The sequence below is a fragment of the Bombus fervidus genome, chromosome 15 (genome assembly GCF_041682495.2).
Source record: "Bombus fervidus isolate BK054 chromosome 15, iyBomFerv1, whole genome shotgun sequence".
Lineage (NCBI taxonomy): Eukaryota > Metazoa > Arthropoda > Insecta > Hymenoptera > Apidae > Bombus > Bombus fervidus.
Window position 1 is genome coordinate 6,053,617 of NC_091531.1, and position 21,028 is coordinate 6,074,644.

The following is a 21,028-nucleotide window of genomic DNA, read 5'->3' on the forward strand; positions in this document are numbered from 1 at the left end:
TAAAAACCAAATATTTCAGTGCTACGTTATCAAAAACAAATAGCTACCTCTTATCACAGGTCTAGAATTAATTACCTATTTTTCAAAACAACAAAAAGAGGCTTCTATTTGTTTGTTTAAGGTTATGTAACTTCGTTTGAATGCAAATTGAGGAGATAGTGTTATGATCATATTTAGGTACTTTCATAATAATGACATAAATTTAAAAACTGAGAATTACACAGAATTCATAATCATTGTAGAAAATTTATAAGATTATATGTATTACAGATTCATTTTGTAACAATATGTACATACATATATGATTATCAAATATATATATATGCGTATATTAAAGCAGACAATTATAATTGGTACTTATTTAAACTTACATTTATTATTTCAGATTTTAATTAAAATTTCTACTGTATATTTCAATTAACTTTGATATTTTAAAGACTTATCATTTTATAAATAAAACTTGTTAAACTCGATTACAATTGGAGAAAGCCACGACTATCAATGTTAAGTGATAAACTTTGAATATCTGGAAAATAAAATGAATACTTCAAATACAAATAATAAACATACATCTACATTAAAAGAGAAACTCACGCAAAATCAGCATCTAATTAATCCTTGTTTACGAGTATGTGTACGAGATTTAGTTCTTTGAGGTTATATAATTTGAACTTTTTTGTACAATTAAGATATTTAAAGAAACGAAACTTACAATTTGAAAAGTTAAAAACTAATTTAGAGAAGAATGGAAGAGTAGATAAATTGTAGCTGTTAATCTATTATTTTAAAAATTGATGGAAAGTCTGTTACTTAACCTCAAAGGTATAAAAAACATGTTTATCTTGTTTATTATTTTTCAGGAATATAACATCAGTTGGAAATGTCTAGAAGACAATAAATACGAAACTAATAATTGCAAAATGCAATTTGAAAATTACAAGCTCTGTAAGAAATTTTGGGTAATTGTACATATATATTCACTAAGTACATTAATATCAATTCTGAATATAGTGTGCTTCAAATACTTATTAATGTTTTAGAGAGATGTAATGATCAGTAGGAAGATACAAGGTATAAAACCACACCTCCCTTTGCCTGAAGAAAGAGAACAAATAAAAAAAGAGTACCTACAATCTCGCAAAAAATAGTACAATTTTTTTTATGGGTGTTAGATTTTGTATATAATTTTATAGTTATTTTATAAACGTTATTTATATCTACAAAATCATTTTTATCATAATCCTGAAATATATAAGAGATGTATTCCTAAAATAGATAACTCTGATCATTTCTATAATTACATGGATTATATGTAAAAGTAAAGTAAATGCAAAACAGTCTTTTGTGCTTTTAATTGTATTATTAATGCATTAAAAATATATAGATAAAATGTGTATATAACTGCTCGCAGTAAGCGAAATATTTATGTAAAATTCCTGTTTTTAACATCTTTGGCAAAAACAAATGTTCGAGAAATTAATACATACATTATTATATTCGACGAGTTATAAACGATACAGATGATTAATACCTTACATAAAAAAGAAGAACTAAATATCTAAAAATTAAAGTTACATAAACTGTGTTTTAATTAAAACAGGTTACATAGCTTTTGTTAATTACTATTTGTACAAGTGTGTCCATGAACACCTAGGTAGTTAAAAAATTTAGCATTTCGAGTTCCTACACGTTCGGTAAGTTCTTTTGAGACTATGTATGTACATATACTAAAGTTTACAAAAAACTCGTTACATCTATTAACATTCTCCACTCTACTTACAATTTCGAACGAATGCTTGAATTAATTTTTTCTTTTACAAAATGCAATGCGTTAAATTTCTTAAAATTATGTATATCGATAACATAAATTAGACTAGTAACAATATTAAATGCAGAAATAGAAAAATTTTGGCTTAAAACATTATAATGGAATTTCAATGCATAAAATCAATACACATTTCAAAAAATTTGTTAGTGTTATATTGACTTATTTGTTCGTTTTATTCGTACAACGTGGGAATTATTTAACACTTAATAGTTGTATATACTGTTTCCTAACTTACAAGCCAGATTATTCATTTCAGTTTACAAATTAATTAATATAATTACTCTTTATATATTTTACACCATCTGCTATTGTCACCAACTACATATCTTGTAGACAAAAATTATAATAACTGATTGGTATTAATAACAAAAAAAAGATCAGGTAATTAATTGTTGCATGATTTCTGACTTCTGACTGTGATTTTATATATTTTTTCCCACGTTGAAAACTTATTGAATTTTTTCAGACTGCGAATTTTTAGGCAAATTCATATTTTTATAAACACAAATAAAAAAGTGAAACCTAAGCAGGCTTGCTTTACCTATTGAATATTGTAACTAGTAATATATTTTATTATATTACACTTTATGTAAATTCTATGTATTTTTGCAACTTCAAATTTCCCATAAATGCATAAAAATCCGCAATGAGTATATAATAAAACGTCATTTGAAATATTTTATAAAGAAAAAAGAAAATGAAATATCGTGTATCTTTTCTTCAGTTACTCGCTAGGTTCTTTAATCAATTCGATTGACTTGATTTAATCTAAGTCAAAATTTGTGATTCAACCTTATCGTTTTCCACGTCAGTACACGATATTTTCTACATTATTTGCAAAGATTCTTCGTTTCAGGAAGCCGATTAAATATAATATAACATACACATACATCCTTACGCAAAATAAATAATGTCTTCTATCTTATTACACCAGCATTACACCCTTTCTCTTTTATCCATATCGAAGTTCATCTGCCAACTTGCTCAGAATTTTCACGCAAAAGAAAACTTCGTCCTTTAGCAATCACTCGAAACGAAAGAAAAGCTTCTGTGGAGACCTTCAAAAGTTCAAAAAATCTCGAAATTTGACTCTTAAATTTCTCCACAAATTTTTTAATTTCTCTAAAGGAAAGAAATGTTCGTTTTATGGGAAAATTGAGCAAGCCAGATTCATAATTTCATTTTTCAGACAATACATGTTAAAAACGAAGAATTCGATGCGCAATAGCTAAAAGCTTTGCGTGCTTTAAATAAATGCTCTATGCACAGTCAGAGTTACGAACAGAACACAAAAAGACAAAGTAGAGAGAACGTATGTGAACTTATTTGAGAGTATATACACATAAAGAAAGCTTCTAGGTTCTTCTTTAATTATATCACAGCAACATGAAATGGAAATGGCTTCATCTTTGCAACTGAATTGTTAACATTACTTAACAGGTACTCTCTCTATTTTTAGGTATATGATCAGCGATGGTTGTATGCTCGAATAAATTTCTATTATCTACTGTCCAATATTTGCGTTTTCATATTTGAAATATTCTTTTGTTCTTCTTATCAATCGTAATTCTGAAGTTTCTTCCGTTTGTCTGCTCTGTACTCAGTCATTCGTAGCTCTTTCCGACCGTTTGTTCGTATTTCTTCATTTTTAACATGTATCGTCGGCAAGTAGTCAGTCTGCACGATCTTTAATACGGAACGTGTGAATACGGAAATGACGACACATCTGACGCACCTAAAGGAATAAATAACTTATTAATAATAGTTTATATAGGATGTTTCTGCAATCATGGTACAATTGGAAAAGATTCCTTGTATAAAGCTCGTAAATATAGAATAACATCTTTTTTTTTGTATATTCATTAAGTATACGTGCATCTTAATCACACATCTTGCTCGGGGAATCATATCTTCTATGTTCTATATTCTCACATTTTATTTCATATATTCCATAACTAACTCTATTCAATCTTTCATACCTGATACTTCAAAAGTTGCATATTAAGTTATCGATCACTCTTTCATTTTCTGCATTATCGACAACTATATATACTATATCTAATATCTAATATTTATTATCTCATATTTATTAACCCAAGCCCATTCCACAGCTCTTTTATTCCAGCATTTTTATTCCACATTGTATATTTTGTATATACTACCTCATATCCCATATCACATAAACAAAATGTATTTATAATTACAAGCTTCCGGTTGTACCACGATTATGAAAACTCCCTGTATTATAAAATGTTTTATTGAAAATAATAATATAAAACTTACCACACATGTTCCATAGTGAATATGTGCCAATAAAGCTATAATGGCAAGAATATATGTGAATACCAAATCTATACTAGGCAAGATAAATGAGAAAAGGGCTGCAACTGCTACAGGTAGTAATATCCATGATAATAGTTCACATCTGGTGTTGCTCATTTGTGAAACAATTAAACGACACTGTAAATTTTAAAGAACATAAATTAATTAAATTAATTTTTATCAATCAAACGGTTTAAATTTAGTACTCTGACTAATTATCTTACACAGATGTTTGAAAAAATAGTTCCAATTGCTAAAAAAATTATCCTAGGATCTTTGTCTATGATATTACTAGGTGAATGAACTACCCAAATTGTTGAAATCGAAAAGAGTACTGCTAGAGGCAGTAGAGGTCTTATGGCATCTAGGAACGTTCGCATTTTACCAGTCTTGTCCCTATATGATCTAGAAATTGCAAAATATATTTTGTTAATATATGAGAAAACGTTACTAAAAAATGTAAATTACTCTAATTGTATTGTACTAACTTATATATATTCCATAGAACTACAGGCAAACTAGATACAATTGCAGTGACATAAAGTAATACTTCAAACATTACACCAACTGGTATACCACCAGGGAACACAATCTTCCAGGCTTTATGTCCGCCTATACTAGATATGACAAAGACAATAATAGTACCCTAAAATTTTTAGAGATAACCATAAATTACATGAATCACTTATCAATAATTTAATAGATACTTTGAATAAATACTTACTACCATAGATAGATCATATCCCCAAGGAAGAAACAGTACCCCTGTATTATACTTTTCCCAATGAGTTAAGTAAAAACTAATAAACACGTTCCACAGAATGAAATACATTCTTAATGGAGATACACTATGGTCTGTCCTACCAAACACAGAAAACATACAAACACTAATGAGCATTGTTGTCCAACTATCTAGTCCATGATCAAATAGCTCTCCTAAAGGACCTGATGTTTGTGTACGTCGTGCTTGTTTTCCATCAATACCATCTGCAAAATAAACATTACATTAAATACAATGAATTTGTAAATTCACAGGAAATATTAAGATTATACTTACCAAGAGTATATGCCATAAAAACATTGAATGCACCCAAGGCAAAGACCCATCTTGGTATAGGAGGATACTGTGGCTTATCATCACTTGATGCATACAAATAATAATCATAAAATGCAAACAATGTGAAGTTAAAGACAGTAAACAGAAATCCAGAGAAAGTTAATACGTTTGGGGCAACCCACTTCGGACAATACTATAAAAAAGTTCCAAATTGATATATGAAATTGAACAAGTAATTATAAACAAACATTTTATATAAAGGATGTACCTGTACTACTTTATTCCAAAATGGATGCATAATATATACACTGAGAGGGCTTGTATCCACTGAGCTATACTGAAAATATAGATGAATTTTCATCTAATATGTATGTATGAAACTGTATGTATGAAACTTTCATAAAATATGTATGAAATTAGTCTTTTCTTAAATCTATATTATAATTCTGGGGTAATAAACTAACAATAAACGAAAATTTTTACCACGCAATTCAATATTATTCAATACAAATTATGAAGAAAAATATTTAGCTAGAGGACTTACTTTATAGTTCTCGAAGCCGGTAAGATGTTGTTCAGTGAGATATTTGACTTCGAGATTCAATTTATGATACATGTTGATGTACAAAATTCGTCTAACCGCTGTACTGAAGAAAGACGTGCTTCAATCCCGATTCGAAATCAATTGACCTTGTTTCACTTCATGGGAACGTCAAACGACATTCCCCGGAATATGAATATACATGAAGGTTAGAACTGTTCACATAAAAAGATTAATAATTTCTAAGCAGCATGTGCTGTTAGCAAAGTAAACCCGGTATGCGTCAGTTCATGGTAACACTATCTTATGTAAATGACGACACCTTATCTTAAAACGCAACTTTTTTGCGGCAAGCAGAAACTCGTCAAGGCTGATACTCACGTGAGCGAAAAAAAGATCCGTCCAGCCGAATTAAAATCGAACAGGAAGAACAACACGCAAATCCTGCCTATGAAACTGCGTATTGATACCTATTCATAGATTAGCTCTAACGTAGTCGAGTCCTTGAAGAATAATAATATCTCGTTAAATAATAGAAGCTGAAGATAATAGATATGCAGAGGTCAAAGTTGAATATACCAATTGAATTATTTTAGCGTTTACCAATTAAATGTTTATTGAGCAAAATAAGATGCGACATTGTACGTATTGAAATTATAACTGAATCATATATATAGAGTAACATTTGAATCGTGATACTTAAAATAGATTATATAAATGAAATAACCGCGTTTCTCTCTGGTTTTCTGGTTATGTAATGAGATAATTACTGCAATTATTCTTCATTCCTGATTATAATGAAAAAATTTATCAATTCATGCGATATATCCAGTATATCTCTTCTACAAATAGCAATATTTAAATTGGTTGAATATGTATATTGGTTGTTTCCATGAAAATAAAATAAATGGAAATTTTTCTGTATTATAAATCTTTTATATTCTATATTATATTGTATTCATTATGTATGATAAATTATGTCAATGTCTATATGAAAACATTTCTGAAAATGTTGACATTATGACTTTATTAAACAATACTTATAATACTTTATTTTACAATATTTTTATTACAAATCTATGTTACATATTACATGTTTTACAACAGTATTAGACTAATTTATTAATGTTAATGCTGTAGTACCTGTAAAACAATGATCAAGATAAATCTAAATTTACATTGAGGTGCTTCATAGGAATTATAAATTGATAGAACTCACACATATTACTTCGTTAAGTGGTACCGAAGAACAAGGAAAGGAACAGAAAATCCACTTCCAAAGAAAGCAATGAAAATTGCACATAACTTGTATCTGTTGTCAATGCTAAAAGGTAAGTTCTGTGAAAAGAAAAGTGAAATTTGTATTATTTTTCATTGATAAAGAAAGGAGGGATAGTAAATGTTTAAAAAAGATGCAGTTAATTATTTCAAGTTTCTATAGCTTATTTTTATTTTGACAAAAAATTATTAAGTCAGATTTCGTTATGTATTATAGAATAATACATTTTCTTTTTACTTACGGCACCAGGAAAACCTTCTGGCCCGTGATCACTTTTATTAATAGCAGTAGTTTTGAAGGATCTGGTGAATCCTCGTAAAGCTGATCTTATAAGCAACATCTTTTATAATTTCGTACTCCCTACGTTATTCTTCAATTACCTGGATAAAATGGCGATAAGTCGTCTGCTCTATACAAATCTAAGATGCATTCACATATGCGACAAAAATCTAGTTATTTCATTGTTGTATCATGAGCAGAGGTGAATAGAGAGGTCGCCAATGCAAAGTTAATAAAACCAGAAAATGTACACTAGGGACTTCTGGTGGTCAACATTCGAACTATATGTACATTTTTTTGGAACTTCTGATGAGGGAAAATGACATCATTTTCAAAAATTGGCGAATTTGTGTAACCTCCTATAGCCTCATATTCTCCTGATACAAAGCCATTTTTAGGAATTTCAAATGTTCAAATGTTGTTTGCTGAAAAAACTTTTCTCATATAAAAATGACAATCAAAAATTTATAAGTGTGTACATCATGGTATGTTTTGCTGTTAGTTTTTGAATTGACGCTAAGCATCTGCTTTCGGCTAGGTTTTCATTATCATTGACCCTTTCACAGTGGATACGCACGCTTTAGTCACTAAAAACACCGGAGGAAAATATGTAAATATAGTTAGGCCGTTTGACCGCTAGAGGCGGTAATTCATAGAGCTGAATTTCTTCCATGCTGAAAATTAGAATTGTTGCATATTCGCCTTAATACATCGTGAATGTAATTGTAAATCTGCCCTAAAATTGTAATATTACTAAATATTTCAAGCTGAAATAGAATTTTTGGGTCTTCTCTTCTTGCATTATTGAATTGAATAAATATTATCAGTGAAATTTTGCAACTATAGTACAATTTTACATAATAAATTCTTTTATGTAACAAATGAAGCTTTGGAAGTCAATTTTACGAATTAGAAGTCAACTAATATGATCTTAATATAAAATTATATGAATTATATATAAAATTATAGAAAAGACATATATAATATATAACTTGTAACTTGATAATTTACTATCATCAATTAATAAATTTGAATGCAAGAAAACCTTGGAATAGACTGTCTTGTTAATTGACGAAATTCGTCTGAACTGCATCTAATTATTAAGACAGCACTGTTTCTAGTAAAAAAATAAAACTTTACCTATTTGAAATCATCTAAAACAATCATTTCTTATTGTATAATTAAATGGTAAAACACGTGGAAAGGTTATGCAAAAATATTTTAAGCTTTTAAATTTATTGTACAAAAATTAAATTACATTATTAGTTGTTATAAGTAATTTGTTATTACTGATTTAAATATTTTTTGTCTATTGTAATTTTGTATATCGTTAAACATGCATTATTACAGCTAACAAATATTCTATGCAGTTTTATATATGAAAATACTCTCTAACCTAAAACTTGCTTAAAAAGTGGAGTACTTGCATTAATACCCATTGTTCTGTAACTATTAGTAATTTCTCATATATATCTAATTTCAATAAAGAAATTATCATGACTGACAACTTGGATCATCTAAGCAAATATTTTAAACAGACTCTAAAACCTACTGTAAGAACCAATGTAAGTCAAGCATATTTAATAAATCAAACCAAATAAACTATCTTAAATTTCTGATTTTGTTTTAAATATCAATCTTTAGGTACTGGAATGTCGTGTCTGCGAAGAAGTATTTACTGTTGATGGAATAAAAGTACCAAGATTACTACACTGTGGTCACACAGTATGTCATTCATGTCTTTTACGATTGAGACCTTGCATGACAGATCAGCAGTTCTTATTGTGTCCTTTTGATAGACAGCCAACAGGCATTAGTCAGAACAATGTCTGTAACTTGAAAAAAAATTTTGCTCTAATAGAATTGCTAGAGAGACTAGAACAGTCCAACAGTGAGAAACTATCTATACTTGAAAGGGAGAGATTCCAATCTAATCAAACTTGCGATGAAGATGAAGCTCATACAGCAGTATTATATTGTACAATTTGTATGACACATTTGTGTGAAAATTGTGATAGTACCATTCATTCTTCAAGGACTTTAAGCAAACATAAACGTGTAACTCTATCAGAGAAACCGAAGGACAAACCAAAGTGTCCAGTGCATACAACACATGTTGCAGAATTTACTTGCACTCAGGAAGGTTGCCATAATTCCCTTATGTGCTATTTGTGCAAGGATTATGGTAGACATAGTACGCATAAGGTAACAAATATAATTTGTAATTAGTGATCAATATTCTACTATCTATTCTAATTGTAGCTAGCTTTGGTGGAAGTTGAGGCAGAGAATATTAGAAAATCTATTGTCACTGCTCTGCAGAAAATGACACAATTTATGGAGAGTATGAGAGATACAGCACACAGAATAGGCATGTTTGCTCTCGTTATTCTAACACTTTCATATTTTATTTCAATTCTTTATTAAACAGTAGTTAATACAAGAATTCAATAAGTAAATCCATAGTAAATCTTTATTATGACTGTTGTTATTAGAAACGGTGATACAAGAGCTAGAAGGATGGGCAATAGAAGATGCAAGACAAAGAGTACGTCAGCATTTTGAGGAACTAAGAGCTCTATTGGCTGAACAAGAAAATGCAGCCATCTCTTGTATTGAAACAGAAACCCGTGGGAGATTATGCGCTTTAAGTCAGCAACAACAAGATTTAACTACCACTAGGTCTCAAGTAGCTAATGTGTGCATTCAATGCGAAAGTATTTTGGATTCTGAAGATTGGAAGTTATTGAGTAGCGCAACGAAAGTTAAAGAAGTGTTAACTACGTTGGAACAACAGCAGCAACATTATGCTCAACTTGGCCCTGACTTCCTCACACCTGAGTCCTCTATACCTATAATATTCAGCCGTGTAAGTGTTTACGTTATTAAGTTGAAGCATCACAATAATTCATAATGGAATTACAGGACAACAGAGTACATATCGGCACGAAGATTGACATGCGTGTGGTAATATTAGGATTAGACGGTGCTGGAAAAACAAGCATTTTATCAGCCATGAGAGGCATCACGCTCTCCGGACCGCCAATTTCTACAATTGGCTTTAATGTAGAAAGTCTAGAGTATAAAAATTTGGTATTCACTTTATGGGATGTTGGTGGACAACAGAAGTTTAGGCCACTGTGGAAACATTACTATCACAATACACAGGCAGTAATCTTTGTAGTTGATGCCAGTGATAGATCTAGATTCGAAGAAGCTCAAAACGAACTATCAAAAATTGTAAATGAACGCGAATTGAAAGACGCTTTATTCCTGATATATGCCAATAAGCAAGTGAGATATCTTTTAATATATTTTCTTATACATGAATCATTGATAAACTTTTAATTAATTTTATCTATGGGGTTTTTGATCTACTGCTTTTTAATTTTGTAGGACCTCGCTGGTTGCGCCAGTGTCGAGGAATTAACTGATATCCTGTGTTTGCAAAAATTATGTTGCGGCCGAGCATGGCACATACAAGGTTCATCTTCACTTACAAACGCTTGTGGTTCTACACAAGGTCTTGACTGGTTAACCCAGCAATTGGGTGCTCATGAAACCTTATATACCATACCTACTATATCATAAAATTTATGAATGGCGACTATGCCTTATAGAACGAATGAGATTACAATGAAGAAAATTCAGATTTCGTATTTACATACTTAATTAGCCTGCAATTTGTTTTATAAATTACGTATTGCACATTCCGCGTATATCTTCCTTAATTAATTCAACAATTGTGATAATGTTTTGAAGTTATGTTTAGCTTATTGCCTTTGATATGATGTAACTATCATGTGATAATAGCCGTATTAATCGAAAGGCGAAAATAAACGGCCTGGGCACGTCTAGAAAAGTCTTATTTATTTTATTACATTGGTTACTTGGTTTTGCTTTTAATACATAATCGTATCAATCATATTTATATTTATATTTCATTCAGTCATGTCTGCATACATCCAATCATTCTTACATTTTAACTGGAGCGAGCTGTTTAATACGCGCGTACACTGTACGGAAATTGAAATAATATATAATATATATATTTTTATATATATATATATAATATAGCATCATTAAATTACATTTCAATTATCTTTCAATTGTATATAAAAACACTTGACAAACAAAAACGGAACAACTTAGAGTCTTTCATGGAGCTGTGCATGGGGAGGGGAGGACACAGGGCAAGATGACTCTATATGATATATATATATATATATATACACACCATATGTATTCTGGTAGCACATAATGAGCACTTTGATTTCTTTTTTTTTTTTTTTTTTTGACACTCAATGTTCAGGACAATAATCTCACATCGATGAATTTCATGGAACACGACCGAACGATTGAAGACTAGGTTTGAAAATTCAGGCTACGAAGATGAGGCCATGTTTCTTTAGAAAAAATGAAAGAACTCTTATGGGTACACTGACTCAAATTGTCCACGAATTTAATAAATATTTCTTTTTCCCCCGTAGAATTTCATTCGATCGAAAGGGATCCGATTCATTTTATGGCAATGGTTAGTTTTTCTTTTTTATCGCTATGATTTTTATGTGTTTTTATGGAAAGTTAGTGCGTGTCGCGGCCACACAGCTCCTGGAATACAGTCTGTGTTTGTGTCCATCACAACACATTATTTACAATTCATCATGCTCCTGAAAAATACGGAAAGACAAATTTTAGTAATGCGGCCAAAATGTTAAGATGGTGGGAATTGTTTCATCTCATTTTCAGCAACGAAGAATTCCAGCCATTTTATCAATCAATTTAAATCAGAGCTAAATAGAATCATCATGAGAATTAAATAGAAGGAATAGTTTTTAATATTTTTTAAATGAAGCTTACTTCAGTATCAGGGACATTATTGTCCTCTTCATCCGCATCTTCATCCTCATCATCATCTTTATTATCTTCATTTTCTTTAGTCTCCTTTTGTCTCTGTTTTCTTTCCTCCTCATCTTGAGCCTCTTTCATCTTTTTCTCACCCTCCTACAACGCGCAAATGGTCGCCAAATAAATTTATGTAACTTGATACTCAAAATCGTAATAATAATTATGTAACTTCAGCAACGAGGAATTCCAGCTTTTTTATCGCTCATTAGAATCAGCAGCGCTTCTAACATCATTATTTTTGCCAATAATTAGATATAATCTTTCTTAATACTTACAATAGTGGGTTTCCAAACTTCTTCCCCAAATTTACGAGCGACCTCAGGATCATCCGTAATCAGGACATTGTCGAATATTGTACCAGATTTTACTTGCCAGAGATCGAAACCGATAGCGCAAATTTCGTCCCTCTTGTACAATTCTGGATCAGGAGTGTATTCAGGATTGTCAATTTCTGGGTGGATCCAGGGTCCTTTGTAGTTAGGATTATCAATTTGTTTCGGTTTCCATTCACCCTAAATACAAAGAAATTAATTTACGTAAGTATTTAGAATACGTTTTTTTTAGTACGTACATTTAGTACGCAAGAATTTAATTTATTTAGACACAATTTTGTACAACTAACCTTATATTCGGGATTATCAATCATTGGAGCTTCCCACTCTCCGTCCATTTCATCATCCCAATCTTCGGGTTTGGTGGCCTCGGGATCAGGAATGTGTTCGGGTTTGTCCCAGTCCTCTGGTTTTTGGTCATCTGGGTCGGGGATGGTAGCATTGTCGTCCCAATCTTCAGGTTTGCTCTGGGACGGATCTCTGATCTTCTTCGGTGGAAGGAAGTCCCAATCTGCTTCCAATTCACCTGATTCAACCTCCTCATTGTTGATTAAAACCTACGAAACATTTAAATACAAACATTTAAATAAAAGGAAATCTAACCATTTTCCAAAAAATATATGAATCACAGAAAATGTCGTTCTTTGCTACTATCGTAAATAAGCAATGTAACTTATATACACTTTACGAACAAGATAATCATTGCTCTTCGAGATCCTCTAGCACCTATTCTCCACAGTAAATCAATGAGAACATGTAACTCTAGGCTCGATATATACTTTTACAACTTAATATTATAGTTATACTCCCTTACCTTGTATGTGTTGTCAGGCTTAACGATCAGAGTATACAAGTTGGTATATATATCGTCCTTGCAGCGGATATCTTTGTTAATCAGAAGATTTTTGCCTTTGTAACTGAAGATCACATGAACTTTCTTTGTTCCCGGTCCACAAATATCAGGTCCTGTGAAGAAGTACCACATTTAGCAATGATCATGTTCATTGGATTCCTGCCAAATACATATAATACATACTATGTATTTTTGTAACAAAGAGAGAAAGTAACCGTAATAAGTATTTTTAATATTTGCTAGATCTAACATTTTGTTGTTTTATCAATCATCTTTAATTAATGAAATGGTTAATGTATCTTTAAAGGTACCTGAAATATGTATGATTACTATATTCAGGGCATAAGTAAGAATTTGTTCTCCGAGATCCACTAGCACCAGCATGCCACAGGGCATAACCAGTGACTCTAGGCTCGGTTTCTTATTCAAATTGCTTTAAAATAGTTAAAGATTCTTACCAAACATGATCTGATATGGACTTTCACCATGCATATCTTTTTGATCCAACGAGCAATCAAATACTTTTACGTATCCACCGCCACAATCGATATTTTGTTCATGTTTAACAGTAAATTGAATAACAAGCGTTTTGTCTTTATTGCTGAATGGCTTGAATTTTGTGCTCAGGGCATAGAATCTGGCATCTTGGGATGTTTGGATACCTGTTGCAAATGAGAGAAATTATTGTATCAGTTTGTTTTATTAAATCGTACATATAGAGAATCATGTTTTTCAATTCATATAAATGTTCTATAAGATATAAAAATTTCTTTACCTTTATCATTTTCTGGATTATTCCAAAATTTTCCATGGCTTAAAACAAACTTTCCAAATTCCTTTCCAGGATGTTCAGAATATACCCAATTCTTTTCCCAGGAATCTGTAAAAAATTTATTCATGAAAATGTTAATTTGATGCTAATGGTTTTAAAAATCTTATTATAATACAATTCTTGATTACAAGATTTTAATGTAAGAAATATGAAATACAAATCTAACAAACAATCTACAGCAAGAAATTTTCTAGAATAAAAACATTAAGATTTTTGTAGCACAAGATGTTATATAAAGAATAAATTGTTGTATAATAAATAATTCGCAAACAAAAGCAATTACGAGATATTCTATCATTTTTAAATATCTAAAACAAGATCTCATGAAAAAGCATTATTTATTATGTAACAAAATCTAATAATTATATAAATAACAATTTCGAAAATCTTAATATTTTTATCAAATGTATATCATCGAATTTAATCGAATATCTTTCGCCAGAGATAGTAATCTGAAAGTTATTAGTCGCATTTGAACAGAATCGATATCTATATTGATTATTATACATACAAATAATGTTACAACGAAATCAATCTAAAGATCGAACCAAACTCAATAAACATATACAGAATACCTAGTAATCATGGCACAATTGAGAAATGGACGATTCTATTCTAGAAAAAGTAAGTCGAAAAAAATAGAATATGAATCTGTCATGGGACGCTACGTTTTCGAGAAAATGAGATTTGAAAATTTATGAAATATACTCGAATTTGATTAATTCCAAACTGAACAGAATTGAATAATCAACAAGAGGTTATTCTACATGTGAAAATAAATCGAAACTATAAAATAAAATCTTTTCATAAGATGTTCCGTTTCCGAGGAAATGAAGTTTAAAAATTTATCAAATACGTACCGGATTTAATTAACTATGTTCAAACTACATTTTCTTGAAAATCATAAACTGAATGGTCTAAAATTGAAAATTTTACATCTTGTTTACTTAAATTACATGTAGAATAAACATCCTATAGATTGTTTATTCATATCCAATCGGTAATTAAGTTCACACATATAAAATATATTTTCAAATTTGTTTTCATCGAGAACAAAGCTCTATATGAAAACTTTTAATTATTGTGTATTTTAGATATATTTTTTTATATAGAATCACCCTCTTGTCGGTCGTATCACAATTATTGGGACACCCTGTATAATTGCATCGTTCTCAGCGTTCAACACAGATCAACCAATCGATTGCGCGTCATGTCGCCGAAATGCAACGTATGCTTATAGCCCTCGCCACGAGACGGTTCTCATGCCACGTTCACGGCAACTTCGATTTTCGTCTGTGGCATATGGTATCGTAAACAATTCTACGGCGCTTGATCATGAAATCTAGCATTAATTATGTAGAAATCCGTGTGCACATATAGAGAGCACGGTATTGCGGAAACGATCGAGGCAAGGGCGTGTGGTTACCAAGGAGAAATACACCGCTCGGTCTCTCTTGGAATCTATTAACAGATCTTTCTGGAAAGTACTCCCCGATAAATCAATTTTCCACTCTACTACACAACTATCTTAATTAAAGACATGGGTGTGGTTTTTTCCTATGAAAACACGTAGGGAAGTTTCGTTAATTGTTCTAGACTATCTTTGGTTTGGGCAGTTGGATTTCGAAATGGAGTTACAGAATAAGAATGAAATTACGATGGGAAATGTCTGGATACGTGTTTACTCACCGTCGAGGAACTTTTCCTCAAAGTAGACTTCCGCGGTGACGATCGTAACCGCCAACAGAAGGGAAATTGAGCTGAAGAATCGCATTTCTGACGCCGGGACAACGAAAGTCCGGTCGACGAGGATGCTTACTCTACGACGAACTAGCCGATAATGCTCGAATCGTGGACGTGGTTGGTGAGTTAGCGGCCGTTGGGGTAGACAGATGGAGGATGCTGATTGGCTGAAACGCAAGCACCAATCAAAGCTGACCACGCTCAACCAACAAGGCGCCGCGCCGTGGCAGTTTATAGTCATGCTGCACGCACTAATTTCACGTCACTGATTACCTCATTTTATCTATTGTCGATATAGTAGAGGATATGGGATAATGATTCAGTGAAACGTTCTTATTGGTCGGCCTGCTGATAGCCATTATTTGCAGCAATATTCAAATAGGACTGACTTGAATGAATTTTTTTTGATACATTTGTTTTAAATATATGCATACAACATTGGATTGTTTTTTGATTTTGTATGATTAATAAACCAGAATATAGGTATAGATTAAAATTATGTAAGAGATTCATATAACATAGCCTTTATAGACAAAAAGGCGTTACAGGCTTGACAATGAAAAGCTGATTGGGGAAAGTATTTCGTCGTTTTACAAGGGCAGGTGAAAATTGGCCTCGTCATCAAAAAAGATCTTTCGCGAGAGTGCTGTCTGTCTGGGCAAACTTCTTGGGGACTGGTGGGCTCATCCTCAAAGTGATATGCAGGAATCATTTAGTCAACTCCACATGGTACATTGTGGTACTATAGGGCTCTTTATAGGTCTGTCTGGATGTTTTTAAAAAATGGGCCAAATTTCTCTTACAATTATTACAAAATTAACGAAATTAATGAATAATTATATTAAAGATCGAAAAATTTTAAATAAAGATTACTACATGTATGGACTTTTCATTACTATTAATCAATGTTAATTGTTCTTTTAGAGCTTTATATTGATGATTAATTCAAAAGAATTCCATAATATTGTTAAACATTTGCTGTATTAAGCTGCAAAACACAGCGGTAGATAGATAACGAATAACAGCTTATCATGCACACTCTCGATCAGAAAGTTATGTAATCGCGAACAAATGTAGGTCTGACAATGAAACTTGACCGGCATATTTACACAGTAAACATGAAGTCGTCGATAAAACAGACACGGCCTTCCCTCACGTTTTATTCTATGTTTCTATTTGTCCATGTAGAAGTTTTAACGATTTACACGTGTCACGATAAACCAATTGGTCGAATAGAGACTCTGATCCTTGCTGATGCAACCACTTATCACCTGGAGGAACAGCTCCGGACGATGTATCAGGTTTCAGAACATATTGTATACCGATTTGTTTCCTTGGTAACGGTTTGTAGCAGGCGCACTTCGCTTTGGTCGAACTGCCACAAAATCTACAAGTAAAGCCAGTAAGGTCCAATCAGACCAGAGAAGTCGGTGGACCTGCAAGAAAACAGAAAAAATTAAAAAAAGGGAAAAATGTTGCACTCGAAGGCAACAGCTGCTCTGTTGAGGTTGAAGGAGATAGACAAGAAGTATAATATAAAACGTAACGAGGGCACGAGAGTTCAGAGTAACGTCAGCACTGAAAGTTCTCTGGAAAGTTCATCTAGAAGTTTGCAAGTCAAATCTAAGACCTTGAATGACAAAGAAGATAGTTCGGCTTTATCAACACCTAATGCAGAGACGGAATTTAGATTCAAGGTATTGACCAGTTCTGCTGGATCATTTTAAATAACTTGTGGAAGATTTCAAGGTCATTTATTAGGATATTGAACGTAGGAGGTATTTATAGGGGAAGAGAGTTATTTTTTATATTATTGATATCACATCTATATTTTTTTGGAATCGATACTTTTATAAATTAATCTTTAATAATGATTTATTCTTGACGAATTGGAAAATTAATTTTATTTAATTATATTCAATGTTTATTTAGGCATTTTCTAAATCCAAGATGGAGATTAAAATTCCACTCAACAATATAAAAGATGATGAATCCTCAATCAGTGACAGTGTGACCTTGAATAAGCCTTCAAAGGCATCCCCTAAAACGAGATCCATAATCGAAAGTATTGAAATAGAAGAAGAAAGTAAAGATTCAAGGTTGAAAGAATTTCCTGAGAGTCTCTCAAACCTGGATACGAATTCCAAAGATAAGGTTAAAATTTCCACGATAGGATCTCAGAATTCCCCAAGGAACAATGATAATTCTTCTATCGCTACAGCATTTTCCAGGCGTTCAGATGTTTCTGAAACAATTTCAGAAGCAGTTAAATCCGTGAACGAGACTTCCTCTAAAAAAAGCGATGAAAAATCGTACGAACCAGAAGTGACGATGGCTGAGGACAATGTCCCGTTATCGAATAGCGATAATAAAGAAACGACGATAGAAGAAGTTATCAGGCTAATCGAAGAAAAAAGCGAAATCACCTCCGAACAATCAAACACGATGAACAACGACATTTCCATGGAGAAGATTTCCTTCAAAGAAGAACAGAAGACTAGATACGAAGATGACACTTTCGAAGAAGCTTCTAGTTCTATTGAATCATCCAGTTCTGTTGAACAGAAGTTGGATAAGAGCTCGGTAGAGGATACTGTAATTTCTGGGGTGAAACATATTAAGATTACTCCACACAGGCAGACAGAGAATGTTCAGAAGGCGGTGGTCGACGAAGACAGGTTATTAAAGTAGAGATTTCTGTGTTTTTTAAAATATTTTTCGTTTTAGAAAATATCTTGAGTCGAAGGTACATTATAATATTTAGAATTATGTTCATTTCCCAGAGACAAAGAAATCGTGGAGTTGATCGCGCCAAAAATAATGCACAGTACCAGCGAGTGTGAAATTGGCCTCGACGAGGAGTTATCGAATTACGTGAAGAGAACGGAGAACATGGACGAAGCAGGGCCGATCAATCTTCTGAAGCTACCTAAACAAGTAACTCCAACGCGGAGGCACGTTCGTCGAAAAAAGTACCGGAAGTTGCCCAATGAAAACACAGAGGAGAAAACTGACTCGACTTCTGAACACGAAAGATTAACAGAACGTAAGGAAAACAGTCAAGAGTCCATGACATCCATGTAAGAAGCAATTCTATTATTTTCGGTCCCCTATAATTGAAGAATAAATTACTTTACCGTGTATATCTCCTGTATCGTTTTAGAAAAAGTGAAAAGGATCCGAAGGAAACTTCCTTACCGACCGAGTACGGCAGAGGAGAATTTATTAACAGAATAGAAACTGGAAAGTCAGGAATTGAGATAGAAGATGGCAGTTCGAAAACGAATTTCAGTGAAGAGAAACTTCTAAGAGAGACTCCAAAACAGTCTGATGTTACCTGTACTTTAAGAAAATTGAATAAAGATGCAATTAATGCCATAGTTAGGAGAAGTAGGGTCCAAACCCCAGTAGAAGCTTTAAGTAGCCTAAATAAACCTAGACCTTGTAAAAATTGTGGAACTATAGCGAAGCTTCCAGTTGTAGATGCTGTAGATTATGACAGTGACGCTTCATCTCTAGAAAAATTTAAGACGGTAAATATCTTAGAGAACAAATTTTTGAACAATTTAGTACTTTTAATATTTCTTTAACATGTAAAAAATTGTGCATCTTTTGCCAAAACTCTTTATAGGGCAAGGAGACTAATTGTGATCAAAGAGTTAAACAGAAGAAGACTAAATGTAAGAAAGTTTCAAGGTCATCAAAGAATCGAAAATCACCAAATTGTAATAAAGTAGAGGGGAAGCGCTCGAGATTTGAATGCAGACAAATGCATAATCTGCGGAAGCACGCAGCAATACTCAGGCTGCAACAGGAACGCGAGGACATCCGTAATTACTTGCTGGAGCTGGAAGGCACGCGATTAGAATTTGGTCCAGGCATGACGTCGTCTAAATTATCCATCTTCAAACCGCTTGAATTTCCAAAAATCGCAGCATTTGTAAAACCTGGTAGATTATCTTTTTTTTAATTCATTCATCTCTATTTCCCTTAATTCATGTATCTTTTTTTCGTAATAACAGATGAGGAGGATTCAATATTTAAAGCCCAAGGTGGGCTTGCCGAATTACAGAAAAGAATACTGATGATAAAGCAGTGCCTGAAGGATCAATACATTCTTTACAGGGATTACAGTAGTTTAGCACAAACAGTGAACTCAAAATATATTCCTGCCAGCCTGGAGGATGCAAAGAGGGTATATGTTTCATTTATACTTCTTTCCCTATATAAAAAAGAGAAAAATTCTGAAGTATCAGTATGTGTAATCTCTACACAAAATCTATTATTCACAATAAAATTAAAATATACAATACCATTGCGTTAAGTCCTCACAGAAACCATATTATTTTAATAGAAATCGGTCTAAGGAAAATTACATAACTTTCTTGATAAATTTCTAATCTAAATAAACATTATTTACAATTACAACTGAATAGTAGTCATTCCTCATCAAATTTTCCCAAAGTTACTATTACATTCCTAATCTAAAATAAGTACACGTTTGCATAACAATTTTTCACGGCGCACCATTGTGTAGTACAACAAAAAATAGTAAGAAAGACAGTATCGACCGGTAGGAAGTACAAACGCGTAGGAAACAATGGAAAGACAATAGAAATGGCTTACGAGGAAACAAACCAAACGGGATTCCCCTTTGCCGGAGGAAGTTTTTCGGTCGACGACATCCACATTCGAAAGTTTTAACGAAATAATCCTGTTTCAGACGATTCGCCAGTTACAGAGAGCAACGATTAAGAGCAGGTGACCGGTCGTTTCTACGAACCTCATGACAAGAACCGACCAGGCACGTGCAACGTGATTCTTCTACCGTGCCAGAGTGAACGGTGTTGTTCCGTGCAGTACTGTGTACTGTGCATTATACTTCCTCTGTGATGGTTGTGCGTCGACTTTTGCTACGTATTATTGTACCAGTTTTGTGAAATAAATTTGTCCTGGAAGTGATCCTATGTTCATTGTTATTTTAGGTTAAGCGATTCCAATGAAATTTAATGGATAATTACAATTGGGAGCACAAGGGCCGACTCAAAGAAAGT

The 21,028-nt window shown here is 32.3% G+C and overlaps 6 protein-coding genes and 1 long non-coding RNA gene across 11 annotated transcripts; 4 read left to right on the top strand and 3 right to left on the bottom strand.

The window, feature by feature from the left end:
* Positions 1 to 445: 445 nt before the first annotated feature.
* Positions 446 to 5,893, bottom strand: LOC139994807 (ethanolaminephosphotransferase 1). Its single transcript, XM_072017758.1, has 9 exons — positions 5,752 to 5,893; positions 5,476 to 5,544; positions 5,208 to 5,400; positions 4,875 to 5,137; positions 4,639 to 4,796; positions 4,375 to 4,555; positions 4,112 to 4,288; positions 595 to 3,563; positions 446 to 526 (listed from the first exon to the last, which is right to left on the bottom strand). Exons 1-8 carry the CDS (start codon positions 5,821 to 5,823, stop codon positions 3,501 to 3,503), a joined length of 1,176 nt encoding a protein of 391 aa, XP_071873859.1. The 5' UTR covers positions 5,824 to 5,893; the 3' UTR covers positions 446 to 526; positions 595 to 3,500.
* LOC139994812 (coiled-coil-helix-coiled-coil-helix domain-containing protein 7) lies at positions 489 to 1,337 on the top strand. Of its 2 annotated transcripts, none has more exons than XM_074112073.1 (3): positions 489 to 628; positions 861 to 965; positions 1,041 to 1,337. In XM_074112073.1, exons 1-3 carry the CDS (start codon positions 539 to 541, stop codon positions 1,146 to 1,148), a joined length of 303 nt encoding a protein of 100 aa, XP_073968174.1. In that variant the 5' UTR covers positions 489 to 538; the 3' UTR covers positions 1,149 to 1,337. The 2 variants fall into 2 exon arrangements, with proteins under 2 accessions (XP_073968174.1, XP_071873866.1); XM_072017765.1 differs by having other exon boundaries at positions 861 to 959.
* LOC139994815 (uncharacterized) lies at positions 5,399 to 6,431 on the top strand. Its single transcript, XR_011801760.1, has 3 exons — positions 5,399 to 5,593; positions 5,628 to 6,240; positions 6,318 to 6,431. It is a non-coding gene; the product is annotated as an uncharacterized lncRNA (long non-coding RNA).
* Positions 6,432 to 6,797: 366 nt separating this feature from the next.
* On the bottom strand, positions 6,798 to 7,475 carry Cox7c (Cytochrome c oxidase subunit 7C). Its single transcript, XM_074112074.1, has 3 exons — positions 7,269 to 7,475; positions 6,968 to 7,086; positions 6,798 to 6,891 (listed from the first exon to the last, which is right to left on the bottom strand). Exons 1-2 carry the CDS (start codon positions 7,365 to 7,367, stop codon positions 6,973 to 6,975), a joined length of 213 nt encoding a protein of 70 aa, XP_073968175.1. The 5' UTR covers positions 7,368 to 7,475; the 3' UTR covers positions 6,798 to 6,891; positions 6,968 to 6,972.
* Positions 7,476 to 8,050: 575 nt separating this feature from the next.
* On the top strand, positions 8,051 to 11,709 carry LOC139995101 (E3 ubiquitin-protein ligase TRIM23). 2 transcript variants are annotated; one of them, XM_072018270.1, is made up of 7 exons: positions 8,051 to 8,426; positions 8,795 to 8,871; positions 8,951 to 9,511; positions 9,569 to 9,677; positions 9,802 to 10,175; positions 10,232 to 10,600; positions 10,703 to 11,709. In XM_072018270.1, the coding sequence occupies exons 2-7, from the start codon at positions 8,803 to 8,805 to the stop codon at positions 10,895 to 10,897; spliced, it is 1,677 nt and encodes a 558-aa protein (XP_071874371.1). In that variant the 5' UTR covers positions 8,051 to 8,426; positions 8,795 to 8,802; the 3' UTR covers positions 10,898 to 11,709. The 2 variants fall into 2 exon arrangements, with proteins under 2 accessions (XP_071874371.1, XP_071874370.1); XM_072018269.1 differs by having other exon boundaries at positions 8,053 to 8,581; positions 8,657 to 8,871.
* On the bottom strand, positions 11,160 to 16,081 carry Calr (calreticulin). Of its 2 annotated transcripts, XM_072018271.1 has the most exons (8): positions 15,921 to 16,081; positions 14,175 to 14,279; positions 13,858 to 14,061; positions 13,361 to 13,512; positions 12,837 to 13,103; positions 12,490 to 12,726; positions 12,167 to 12,310; positions 11,160 to 11,976 (listed from the first exon to the last, which is right to left on the bottom strand). In XM_072018271.1, exons 1-8 carry the CDS (start codon positions 16,003 to 16,005, stop codon positions 11,959 to 11,961), a joined length of 1,212 nt encoding a protein of 403 aa, XP_071874372.1. In that variant the 5' UTR covers positions 16,006 to 16,081; the 3' UTR covers positions 11,160 to 11,958. The 2 variants fall into 2 exon arrangements, with proteins under 2 accessions (XP_071874372.1, XP_071874373.1); XM_072018272.1 differs by lacking the exon at positions 11,160 to 11,976 and having other exon boundaries at positions 12,203 to 12,307; positions 12,486 to 12,726.
* A 373-nt stretch (positions 16,082 to 16,454) lies between these two features.
* LOC139995100 (uncharacterized) lies at positions 16,455 to 20,936 on the top strand. 2 transcript variants are annotated; one of them, XM_072018267.1, is made up of 7 exons: positions 16,455 to 17,671; positions 17,907 to 18,652; positions 18,758 to 19,054; positions 19,138 to 19,507; positions 19,606 to 19,924; positions 19,997 to 20,169; positions 20,698 to 20,936. In XM_072018267.1, the coding sequence occupies exons 1-7, from the start codon at positions 17,447 to 17,449 to the stop codon at positions 20,737 to 20,739; spliced, it is 2,172 nt and encodes a 723-aa protein (XP_071874368.1). In that variant the 5' UTR covers positions 16,455 to 17,446; the 3' UTR covers positions 20,740 to 20,936. The 2 variants fall into 2 exon arrangements, with proteins under 2 accessions (XP_071874368.1, XP_071874369.1); XM_072018268.1 differs by having other exon boundaries at positions 17,529 to 17,752.
* Positions 20,937 to 21,028: the final 92 nt, after the last annotated feature.

Bases quoted from the DNA above. Each gene is read 5' to 3' on its own strand.
- Cox7c (XM_074112074.1), bottom strand. From the start codon at position 7,367: ATGTTGCTTATAAGATCAGCTTTACGAGGATTCACCAGATCCTTCAAA. The intron at 7,087-7,268 runs GTAAGTAAAAAG...TTCTTTTCACAG, and splicing joins CAGAAGGTTTTCCTGGTGCC to AACTTACCTTTTAGCATTGA.
- LOC139995101 (XM_072018270.1), top strand. From the start codon at position 8,803: ATGACTGACAACTTGGATCATCTAAGCAAATATTTTAAACAGACTCTA. The intron at 9,512-9,568 runs GTAACAAATATA...TTCTAATTGTAG, and splicing joins GTAGACATAGTACGCATAAG to CTAGCTTTGGTGGAAGTTGA. The intron at 9,678-9,801 runs GCATGTTTGCTC...TGTTGTTATTAG, and splicing joins AGATACAGCACACAGAATAG to AAACGGTGATACAAGAGCTA.
- Calr (XM_072018271.1), bottom strand. From the start codon at position 16,005: ATGCGATTCTTCAGCTCAATTTCCCTTCTGTTGGCGGTTACGATCGTC. The intron at 14,062-14,174 runs GTAAAGAAATTT...CATTTGCAACAG, and splicing joins TAATCCAGAAAATGATAAAG to GTATCCAAACATCCCAAGAT. The intron at 13,104-13,360 runs GTAAGGGAGTAT...AATGTTTCGTAG, and splicing joins AGCCTGACAACACATACAAG to GTTTTAATCAACAATGAGGA.
- LOC139994807 (XM_072017758.1), bottom strand. From the start codon at position 5,823: ATGTATCATAAATTGAATCTCGAAGTCAAATATCTCACTGAACAACAT. The intron at 4,797-4,874 runs GTAAGTATTTAT...TAAAAATTTTAG, and splicing joins GATATGATCTATCTATGGTA to GGTACTATTATTGTCTTTGT. The intron at 3,564-4,111 runs GTAAGTTTTATA...TTATTCCTTTAG, and splicing joins TTCACTATGGAACATGTGTG to GTGCGTCAGATGTGTCGTCA.
- LOC139994812 (XM_074112073.1), top strand. From the start codon at position 539: ATGAATACTTCAAATACAAATAATAAACATACATCTACATTAAAAGAG. The intron at 629-860 runs GTATGTGTACGA...ATTATTTTTCAG, and splicing joins TAATTAATCCTTGTTTACGA to GAATATAACATCAGTTGGAA. The intron at 966-1,040 runs GTACATATATAT...TTAATGTTTTAG, and splicing joins GTAAGAAATTTTGGGTAATT to AGAGATGTAATGATCAGTAG.
- LOC139995100 (XM_072018267.1), top strand. From the start codon at position 17,447: ATGTTGCACTCGAAGGCAACAGCTGCTCTGTTGAGGTTGAAGGAGATA. The intron at 19,508-19,605 runs GTAAATATCTTA...AACTCTTTATAG, and splicing joins CTCTAGAAAAATTTAAGACG to GGCAAGGAGACTAATTGTGA. The intron at 19,925-19,996 runs GTAGATTATCTT...TCGTAATAACAG, and splicing joins CGCAGCATTTGTAAAACCTG to ATGAGGAGGATTCAATATTT.